Source organism: Lottia gigantea (assembly GCF_000327385.1).
Source record: "Lottia gigantea unplaced genomic scaffold LOTGIsca_116, whole genome shotgun sequence".
In the NCBI taxonomy this organism is placed as follows: Eukaryota; Metazoa; Mollusca; class Gastropoda; family Lottiidae; genus Lottia; species Lottia gigantea.
In genome coordinates, this window is record NW_008707145.1 from 191189 (window position 1) to 203449 (window position 12261).

General features: G+C 31.0%; 2 protein-coding genes across 2 annotated transcripts in view; both read right to left on the bottom strand.

The window, feature by feature from the left end:
• Positions 1–9263: 9263 nt before the first annotated feature.
• Positions 9264–10589, bottom strand: LOTGIDRAFT_56543 (hypothetical protein; the record flags this gene model as incomplete). The annotated part of the gene is made up of 4 exons (XM_009047731.1): positions 9264–9350; positions 9558–9689; positions 10035–10116; positions 10375–10589. Coding segments are annotated over 4 exons (516 nt in total), but the record flags the coding sequence as incomplete, so codon positions are not given.
• A 259-nt stretch (positions 10590–10848) lies between these two features.
• Positions 10849–12261, bottom strand: part of LOTGIDRAFT_171541 (hypothetical protein) — a gene marked incomplete at both ends in the record, with an annotated part of 9080 nt that continues 7667 nt past the window's right edge. The window contains one exon of the mRNA XM_009047732.1: positions 10849–10950. Coding sequence (XP_009045980.1) covers positions 10849–10950 — 102 coding nt within the window. The remainder of the gene's footprint in view (positions 10951–12261) is intronic.

Consider the following 12261-nt stretch of genomic DNA (forward strand, 5'->3'; position numbering starts at 1 on the left):
GTAAAATATTTGGTGTATATTAGGCTATGTCGGTTGTAATTAAGATTTTTAACGATGTTTACCCATTGAAAGATCAACGTTTATTTACGAACAATTAAGTTGCAATCCTCCAATTCTTCAAGAAACACACAGACAGAGAATGTTTCTTTTCTTTAAAGGTATAGTTTCGTATAGTGTTATCAATTTAGTACTCAAATTAAAAGTTGCCCAAAATAATTATTTGTGTTTTAAAAGTTACCTAAGGTATTTATTTGTGTTTTGCATTTACAATGAACTCTTGTTTTTGTTCTTTTTTTCATATTTTGTGATTTTGATAAACGGTAAGTATATTTTTTAATAAGTTTACGTTTTCTTATGCAATTATATGCGTTGCTTATAGATAGTTGTGTTTTATAAATTAATATTCCTTGCAAAAAAATGGTGTTGGACTTTGAGAGAACCTTTCTGGGAAAATTTCATTTTGTGATATAAAAAAACCAAATTTTCAATTGAGATGGCACTATATCATTTACGCTCCCAATGGCAGATACAAACTAGTCGAATATATAGCTTTAAACAGTCACGCCCTATTGCAAATCTCTTTTAAAGTATAATTGTTTGTAAAATATCTGTACATAATTTGTCAATGTCGAACTTTGTGTAAAGAAATAGCGAAAAGAAAACCAATTTGAACTAATTTGCGCTCGGGGTCTGTATATATGATCACGTTAAATAAACAAACTTAGTACTGGAATGAGAAGGTATATTAGAGAAACTATCTATCATCAGGTTCTATAAAGACTTAAACAGCAGCTATGTTGGCCTCGTCTTTCAATGTATTTTGGCAGTTAAAGAAAATGAGATTGTCATCGAGACTATAATTCAACCTACAAACTCTCACCAACATTTCAATTACCTAATAATTACTCTTGTAACACAAACATAGCCGTTATTTTTGGGATGTGCTGTTACGAACAACAACAACACAATAAAAAAAATTCAATTAGAACTTTGAGCACAGAAGCATAAATAAGATCCAATGGGAAAAGAAACTAAGAGTTCCTAATACTTTTTCGAATCAAGATATCTATATCTGAAGTACTACTATCTGCTCGGTTTCTAATAGTTTCACGTTGTTTTCTTTAAGTCGTTTCCTGGTCGTCTCTAGTCGGTTCATAAATGCAAGATATCAAATCGGTTTAAAAATACTTACTTCAATATTTGGAACTTTTCATTTAATACTATTTTAATATTTCTAACAAATTATTGCTTTTAGCAGCTGAAAAATTTGAATTTCAACAAATTCCTTACGACCTGTCGTGGTTGCCTCCTGCGTAATATTTCAAAAACTTTCTTCCGAATTTTCGTTTTGATTATCTCTAAAATAGACGATTACAGCAATTATCCTTGATTTTCATGCCAATGGGGTAAACTTTCTGAACTGTAAGGTAAAGTCAAAAACAAAGTGTGTATACCTTTAATGTCTGTGAATGAAAACGAGTTTCCCACATCAATCTGCAGACAAATTGCATTTGAATTAACCGATGGTAATCAAAATGTACACTCTGTGTGGGGTAGGCTTAAGTTAAGATTATATATTTGTGAAATATTGAACAGAATTTATAAACATGAGATAAATGAAGGCAAACATCCGCATGCCACGGGTTAAAGACTCGTTTATTAGTTAAATCATTAACATATTTAACTGTAAATAGTAACAAAACTAATATATTTCAAAATTACCAATTATATATACATTTCCTACCTGTCAAACTTATCATTTATTATAATTTACTCCAATTAACTTTTTTATTTTCATTTCTAGGTTTTGTTTGTTTATATTTGTTTGTAAATTTAGAAAAAAAACAACAACAAACTTATTGTAGAAATATTCGTTTTATGTTCAAATATTAATTTGTCGTTTACAAGAGTCGTACTCTAATATCATATCATATCAAATATCATATTATCATATCGTTATATATCATATATCACCACATAACATACCAGCATATATCAAATCATAATATATCATATCATCATATATTATAATAGCATAATATATCATATCATCATATTATAATACAATAATATATCATATCATCATATTATAATATATCATGTCATCATATATTATAATATCATTATATTGTAATATCGTAATATATCATATCACCTTATATTATAATATCATTATATCTTAATATGTCATATCATAATACTATGATATCATGATATCATAATATATCATATCAGCATATTATAATATTATAATATCATAATATCATAATATCATAATATCATAATATCATAATATATCATATCATCATATTATAATATCATAATATATGATTATAATATATTAAAAATCATCATAATATATTAAAAATCATCATAATATATCATATCATGATTATATATATCAAATCATCATTATATATCATATCATCATAATATGTCATATAATATCATCATATTAGCATAATTGGACAGTATCAACATAGCATATATATTGTCATATCATACTATATAAAATCAAATAATATTGTTCATCATTATATATTATATCATCATTTAAAGTTTTATCATATCATCATATCATCATGTATCATATCATCATATATCATATCATCATCAAATTATATCGGGATAATCCGGCATATTTTACTTCAACGATTTGACCAAATTTGACATTATTGATAATTGTCAAGGAATGAGAGCCTCTTTAGATTAGTGAAGTTTTTTTCTTCAATCTCATCTCATATTATTTAGCTTTACCGCTTCTTTATCTCGTCTAATTTACAAAGCGGAATGGCTTCGATTTCTTCTTAAGAAATAACCCGATCAAGCGACAGATGTAACAATTTGGATTGGAGAGAACAAACAAATCACTCTAAATGTTGAAAGTTTTGCAATGAAAGCACTTAATGTGCTCTGAATTAAGACAGCTGAGCTCAAATATTGTCAACTTCATGGAAACTGTGATTATTTTCTAAATATTCTCAACTCTTCAGTTTGATTCCATGTGAACTCTACAAATAATCTAATTAATTCTTATATCGATATTGTCAATCTGAAAACACTTCATGATTCCCAACATTTATCTCGACTATCAAGTCTCTTCAAGTTAATATCATAACATACTCTAAATACATCTGAAATCAATGTATTCCTGGACGTTCGTGATGATTGGTATTCTATTAGTGCCAATATTGTGTCGGAATTTCTCAAGATTTGTACACCGGTATCTATACTCGAAACCTCTTTATTCTGACTTGATGCTTTGGAGAAGATGTAATTGAAACGTATGTTCATATGCCAACATTTTAAATTTTGCGTTTCGGGTGGGAATACGACTAGAAACCCGTACCATCCGACCCATTGTAAAGTACACAATTTCACTAATTGCAGCGGTCCGAAACTTCCTTATCTGGAGAGATAATCGGCGACATGAACATATTGGAATCAAAATGTAACAAAAAAATATTCCATGTTTTCGATTTAAAGATGTTGTTGACGTTACCCAATGCTCTTCAACAATATGTTCGCATTAAAATCTGTGATCTATATGCAATTATCATAAATCGTGAACTTCCGGTTAGGTGAGTCCTTGAATAGTTATAGGAACATGTTGGGTTTATTTCTGTATGAAGGTCGAAGCTCAGAAGTTCAGATCATAGAACTGTAAAAGGGATAGATGTTCCATGTCCAAGTGATAAAGTGACCAATTTCGATCCGTTCAAAACGATATGGCATTTTAGAATATACAATGGACAATGTTCCTTAGTGTATATTTCAGACAATTAGCAAGATTTAATCGATGGAGAGAAAGAGTCTATTTGTTGAAATTCTTCAATAAGAATAATTAGAGTTTATGGCGATTGATAATGAGAACATGGTCGTCTGGATCGATAGAGGAAAAGAACACATTTGGACAAAGTTGTGAAAAGTAGGAACTCCGTCGATATCCATCAGTGAGTGTGTATTCATCTTCATTTACAGGGCGATTACAAACATTATATTGTAAGCAGCTGGAAATGTGTTCAACGATTCACAGTACCACAAGTCTTATGTCAATAATTTTAGTTTCGTTTCGTTTCTTTGCGATTAATCTTGTCAATATTTTGTACGTTACCGCCAGGTGTTGACCTATGGTGGTCTTAGATCATCTCTTTAAAGGGGTTTATTTCTAATCCTCCGATTTAAGTTTGCGTAAATAATAGGCAAATGGATATAACAGTTGATACTTGATGTTGTACAATAGAAATTAAGAGCAATTTGACTAATGTAAAGAGATAAATGGCGTAATAATGTTGACAATAATATTGAGTTTATTTCACTGTTTGCTCGATCAACATTTGCTTCTTTTTCTTCATTCCCAAATCCTTGTTATTGTCATTAAAAGCTGGCATTACTATTCCCATTATAAGATGTTCTTTAAAAGAACAGTTTAAAAATGGAGACTTTGCGTGCAAACTTCGCAGCAATGCATAAATAGCAGCAATTCGCGAGGTTATTTGTATTATTATTATTATTATTATTTGGTTTAAAATATTCATCATCATCATTCATCATCTTTCTTCATCTGGTCTGCAGTGAAGAATGTTTATAATCATTATCATTTTTCATTATCCTTATTATCATGATTAATATTATTATTATAATTATTATTATCAAATTAGATGTTGGGTACTGTTATTATCACTATTGTTATCATCATTATTATTATTTTGTCATTATTATCATATTATTGTGTTTATCAAGAATTATCTAATAATGTCTGCGATAGAGAATGTTTATAATCATCATCATTTTCATTAGCTTTATTATCATGATTAATATTATTATTTTAATTATTATCATTAATTAAGATGTTGGGTACTAATATTATCATTATTGTTATCATCATCATTATTATTTTGTCATTATTATTATATTATTGGGTTTATCAGGTATTATCTACTCATCATTCATTTTCATAATGTCTGCGATAGAGATTGTTTATAATTATTATCATTATTAATATTATTATTAAGTAAGGTGATGGGTACAATTATGATCATTATTATTATCATCATTATCATTATTCTGACATTATTATTATATTATTGGGTTTATCAAGTATTATTTATTCATCTTTCATTTTCATAATGTCTGCAATAAAGTATGTTTATAATCATTATCATTTATTCATTATCCTTATTATCATGATTAATTTCATTTTACTATTATTAATTAAGGTGTCGGATCCTATTATGATCATTATTATTATTATCATCATTATCATTATTCTGACATTATCATTATATTATTGGGTTTATCAAGTATTATTTATTCATCTTTCATTTTCATAATGTCTGCAATGAAGAATGTTTATAATCATTATCATTCCCCTTTTGGGTTATTACTGTGACATTGTTTTTATCGTTGTTTGTTGTCACCCCTTTGGGGTGTTTTTCTGTGATATAGTGTTTATTTTCTTGTGCCGTTATATATTTCTATCTAGTGTATTCATACCTTTTTAATATCCATTTAGACTTGATATAAGTTTTTTCGTATTCATGCTTTATAGTCCGTTTTGGTGCTGATGTACCATAATACATTCCATTTCATTTATATAAAGGGAGAGGTGAAATTCAGTTCTATCGGCTGATATATGAAATATTTCGACGATATACCTTTAATCCAGTTAGAAATGGATGAAAGCAGATTGCATAGCAATCGTCAAGTTCTTGTAGTTTATGAGGTAGTTGTTGATTAGACAATATATTCTGACGATGAAAATGTTCGAATTATTGGAATGGAATGAAAAGTTGAAAAAAAGAGATAGAAAAGTTCATTAGTTTGAACACAAGAAATGGATAAGTCTCAAGTACCGTTAGAACTGTAGGCTATTGTTTTATCACATCAATAAATTTCATATCATTGCATCCCCGGGCCCACTTCTAACTCCTACCGATCACCACTGTTTACTAAACCTTTGACATTGTTTACAAATCTGTTCTATTTCTCTTTCTGTAACAAGACTTGTAGAAACTAACATGGCCGCTAGCTCATTCTTGACTTGTAATTTCGGTCCAAGTTTGAAAATCCTCGAGGCTGGTATCATATTTTGTGTATAGTCTGTGTACTCATGACCCCCTCTGGCTTACGTACACACAACGTGGGAACAATACCGACCACTTGCACGATATTGGATAAAATGAATTAACCCCACTTTGAAGATGACGTATCTTGCTGACAATTTTAGATATAGAAAAATATAATGTTACCCCTCAAGGTTGAAATTTCTAGAAAGTTTAAAAACAGCCGATGTGAGTCCTTGCAGATAGTTACATAGAATTGAAACAAGTGGTCGATAAGAGACGAACAAACTTAATAATATTTTCTCAAAATTTTCCCCATTGGAAACTCAATGAAGAATTTTAACTTCTTGCGATAAAATCATTGAAATTAATATTGATATAGGGGTCCCAGACGAGAATTATCGTTTAATTTCATTTTAATAATACATTCCAGACGAAATTAATTACATTTTTTATTCAATCTAAATATGTCTTTGTACTTTAATAATAAGATCTAAGAAGCTATATTGTTTCCATTGAGTAAGAAAATTGTGTTCAGAAAAATATGTAATTTTTAATTATGGTACAGGAAGATTTTTTAACGTGACTTCGAACTTTGCAAACTCTATATCGAAATTCCCACTATTGAAATAAGGTTCTTTTCCAAATCTAATGGACGTTTTCACTTGTTTAATTCCGAATTTGAAGCATCCTCGTCCATTTTCATCGAAAAGATCTTATTTTTACCTTTCCGAAATTACTTTAAAAGGATAGATGCGCCATTTTTTTTTACCAATCATCTTTTAATCTCAGAAACGGATTTTTTTTTAGCCAAGCCAATCAGTAATAGTGTCCACAGCTCACTGTCGAAATTTGAGCCTCAAATCCATGTGTGTCCAGAATAATCTGTGTTTGAAATTTAAAAAGACGAATCGTCTTTTTTGAGACACTGTCATATATATATAAAATACATCTATAAAAATAGGAAAAGAAATTCCTAGTTTGAGATATTTTTAAAGGAATTTTCGTACATTTCTATAGTTCTTATGAAGACTATTTACATATATTCAAGACTCAAATCAACCCCTCAAAATGGCGCATCTGTCGTTTTGAATCGCATTCGAAAAAATTCAATTTCTTAGCGGAATGACATCTTTAAACTAACACTAATACTAGTTATAAGAGTGTCAATAAAAACTATGATTAATGTTAAACAAGTTTTATTTTTATTCTAATATTTCTACAATAATTAACATAGTCGAACAATTTCTATTAATATTCTTCAACAGTTTAAAAGTATCCATGTGCAAACACCAACGTTTCACAAGTCTAATGAACATGCAAGCGCTCGTCCGTCTGTCAAGTTTTCGATATTAAAATGTGCAATTGTTGACAGAAACAGGGGCCATCTGATCACGTTGGCATCTTGAGATATTCTACATTATCGGCACATCGGGTAGAAAATAGTGCGCACGAGCCAGCGAGGTTGTGCGGCACGCTTAATACGAATCAATAATGAGCTTAAACTGGTGTCCATTGAGTAAATTATGAAGAAGGCGGAATTGAAAGACAGCTTCAAGGAGCTTGGTAAATAAATATTTCCACTACAATTGTTAAATTGCAAGTCTTCAGAAGTTAGGGCGTTTGATAACATGATGAATAGCTAATTACACTATAATTTCTTGCCTATTTATTGCTCAATATTAATACACTTATTAACAAAGACGTTTCGTTTTTTATTTGGACTTGTTAAAAAGGCACTTGATAACAAATTACTCATAATTTTTCTTTCATTTTCAAACAATCTCGTCCAATACAAACAAATTATTTCTGATCATTACTTTCAAACGATCGGAAAATATTGTCAAATCTTTAAGATTTTTTCCACAATTTGGACGCTATTTTCCCAGACTATTTTTTCGTTTTTTTGGAAAACACACACTTGTTTTGGAGTTGATAAATCGTGTTATCATCACCGGATTCTGGTCGAAAATTAAAAAAATTAAAAACTTTATAGTGCATTCTTTAATTATCAAATTTTTTCATCGAGAATCGTGAACTTGTCCGTTGGTATCATCCCCTAGCTAGTTACAGAGTTTACCTTTAATTTTAGATCATTTATTAAATAGAACACGATTAAATATTGAACATTAAAAAATTAAAGGTGATAAGGGGGCGACTTTAACGATGTGGATGTGATTTTGGAAGAAGAGGAACGTATTAGGTTGATTGAACTTTACCATTAGGCTTCTCGGTCGCAAGAGAAGTTGATTTGCATTAAATACTAACATAGATATTGGTGGGCCTAAGTAACTTCTGGATTAAGTTTGGTGTCTTAAATATTAATTTAGAACGAATGCCTGGATTAGCCTACATTGATTCCTCTGAAATATTCAACTTCAAATTTCATACAAATGCCCACGTCGACATTCGAAATAAAGATAACTGTCGAGGGATCTTTAACATGCGCAGTGCTGTAGCATACAGGGACTTGATTTTTCTCCTATCTGAACGATTCGACGTGCGATTAAAGGGACATAATAACATTAACAATATTATTGTTTCAAAAATGTCTATAGGATGTAAAGATCATAAAATTGGGAGACAAAATAAAAATCTCGGTGCTGTGCTGTTAATTATAATTTTCACAGATACTCTTGTAGAACTTTATAGTTAGACCGATGCTGTATGGGCCGTGCTGGTGCACCTAAATGTATTTTATGTCATAATTATGATGGGCCAATGTGAACATACTGTATAAAGGGAAGCAACCTTAACTGAAGATTACAGACAACAACTAAGTTTGATATACGTAAATTCGCTGCTTTTCTAATAAATTAATAAGGTAACATATAGAGTGTTAAAATTAATAAACACCAGGACATTGAACCAAGGACTTACGCAATGCCCTTAAATGTTTCACAGCCTTTCAAAAACAACAATGTTTGTTTCCATAGTAAGATAACATAATATATAATTTCATCCATCTCTCATTTGAACATAATTATTAGGTATAGATTTCATGTTATTATCACCACTATTACTGTGAATTTTCTCAGTTAAAACACTCACACATAGTTTATTCTCAGTGTTTCTCTCAGTGTCAGAAATAGATGGTGGATTATTCTCTTCATTATCACAGTTATCACTTATCTCAGTAATAGTTACTGAGGATTCTTTTAGTTGAGATTTTTTCTCACTCTCAGTTTTTCTAGTTAATAGTTCACGTGCCCAATTTAGATCATCTTCCCACAGTTCCTTCTCTCCTGGATTCATATGAATTGCTCTTGAAAAATCTTTTATTGCCTGAAAAACCAAATAATATGGCAATGCACTGGTACCAGATATATGTGAATTTCTGAAGACGTTATTTTACAAAACCTGCAGATTTGTGTTCAATGGGATAAGGATTCTGTCACAGCTTTTGTTTGTAGCTAGCCTATTCACTTAATTTTTCTAATGCAATTTAAAATATGTAAACATACGACATAAAATAAAATCTTAAATACAAACCATTTTCACCTCTCCCATATTTAAATGAGCACGACCTAATGTCTGATATCCTACCCACCATAATGAATCTATCTCTATCACTTTATTAGCTACTGTTAATGCAGGGAATAATTCATTTAAATTGATCAAAGCCTGTAACAAAATACTGAAATTACCAGTCCAAAATTAAAATGTCATTCCAATTTTCAAAAGACTGTGGCTCTTGGAATTCCACTAAAACTGAGCGTTTTATGACGTCATTATCACAATATATAAATAGCTTTTGTGATGTCATAAAATGCTCAGTTAGATTGGAATTTACACAGACATCTGATTGGCATTGGTGCAGATCTATGCTATTAGTGTCCCTAATACTCATACACAGTTTAGAAAACCTCTTTACAATCCCTTTTAAGTGAATAACCTTAGCTCCAGAAGACTTTTGAATTTAACAGCATATCAAACTAATTACAGCATTATTCTCAACATTTCACATACCTGTGCCTTCATTTCATATAAAGTAGCATCTGTAGGTGTTAAAACAATAGCTTCATCCCATTTTGTGATAGCTTCCCAAAATCTATAATTGTATATAAGATCCAATCAAATTATGGGAAATATTTTAAAAAGGCATAGAAATATATCTGAATCTAACATGAAGGAAGGGTTTAGTGGGTAAGAGAAGCCCCAAATGAAATGTCTTTAGGAGGATCAGCACCTAATGTGCCATATAGCACCTAATAGAATCCCCAAAATCAAAATCATCTTTTCAGACTACTTTATAGGTAAGCTTACTTTATAAACCATTAATCTTTGAACAAGATACATGACATCTTACCTTTCTGCTTCAGCTAGAATTATCCCTTCTTTTTTTAATCTTTTACTTTTCCCAATATTGTCCTCTAGCTTGAGAGATTTATTTTTAGGTAATAAATTTAACCAATCAACATCAGCTTCACAATCTTCTTCATCTTTAGAATTTTTACTGAATGATGTTGTAGCTTCCTGTACTACCTTCTCACCAACTTTTCTCTTCCAACCAAATGAAGTCATGTTTTATCAAGTTGACTGTTCACGGGACATTATTGTGACATTATTGTGATATATTTGTTAAATCTGTACCCGGTATATAGAAATTTGGAATAAACCTTAAAATCTAAGATGCTAAGCTCTTTTATGTCATTAAAATAAAAAAAAAAAAACAAAGATAAGAGTGTAGCCTAGGTCTGAAAATTGCTGGCTTTGTTCTTCTAGACCTAGTTTTATTTGTAACGGTAGATTAAATGTATTTTCCAAAATTAGATACCGTAACTCATTTACTACTTCTGGCTTTAAAGTAAATTGTTGAAAAGTTCTGTATAGTGAAACCAAGTGGTGATATGGTTTTGGGATTATGATGATTTAACTGAACTAACTACAAAAACATCACCGGGCTGAACTTAGCATACACATTCAACTAGCATACAGATTCGGGTCGAATCGTCTCGGCATACACATTCGCGGCAAATCGACCGATAAGAAATCTGACATTGTCTCCCTTACTTTTTGTACGGAGGCCCATTGAAGACGTACACTAATCGAAATATATGGCCTATATGAGTATATTACTCAGAGTTTACGGACAATTTGCGAGGCTTAGCCGTTATAGAAACTTTTTGAAATTCATTCCATACTATCTCACACTAGTCCTCATTCGAAATATCAAATCACCAAGTTGCTGTCTCCACTATCCTGACTGTTAGGCTACCTTAAATATGGAAAAGTAACTGCAATAATTGACTGCACAGAAGTTCAGACTGAGAGGCCATCTTTGGACAGTAGTAGGCTACCAATTCAGCAATGTATTCCAACTGTAAGTCAAGACATACATACAAAGTTTTAGTGACCTGCACACCAGGAGGTACAGTATCATTCGTTCCAACACAGTAGGGGGGGATTCGATGTTGAACTTGTTAGAAGATGTGGTATTTTAGATTTGTTTGAAAGAGGAGATAAAGTTATGGCAGATAAGGGCTTTAATAATAAAGATGACTTTCCACTCGGTGCAAGGAAGAACATTTAGTTTAGAGAATCAAAAAATGTCAGCAATACTGAAATATCGAATGCTCATGCAAATTCATGTTGAACGTGTTATTGGACGAATGAAAGATTTTCAAATTTGAACAGGTAGGCTATGGTTTTAGCGACAGTTTCAACTTCCTTTTCCATGTAAATATTTTCAATATCAGGATTAACCGCATTTTGCTCAACACTGCTTCTTGGAGAATTTAAAAGTACACCACAATTTCCATTTGTTATCTCTCTTAGCCTATTTAAGTCAAAATCTGATAGTGTTTTTCCTTGCGGTAGCAAAATGCTCTGGGTTCAAATGTCAATCGAGTTTCCACGAGTTTTCTTGAGTAGTATCAAATCTACCTGTAACCTTTTTCACAACAAGATTTCTTACAAAGTCAGGTTGTGTAACACTTTTCCCTTGAACATGTGGTTTGTTTGGGATGTACATGCTTTGTTGCATCCCGACTCTATTTGCCTAACAATAAAGTGCAACAAGGCAACGCAATGTTTGCAATACCCTCGTAGACCTGCTAGACTTGCAGTAAATTCTTTCCACTTTTCCTGTTCTCTTCTGAAGGACTGTCCATACACTGTCCATACAGTATATGGTGCTTGTGTCTGTGCCTTTTGTCAAGCAACAATAGCCTTTACATAGCAGTAAGATATATTT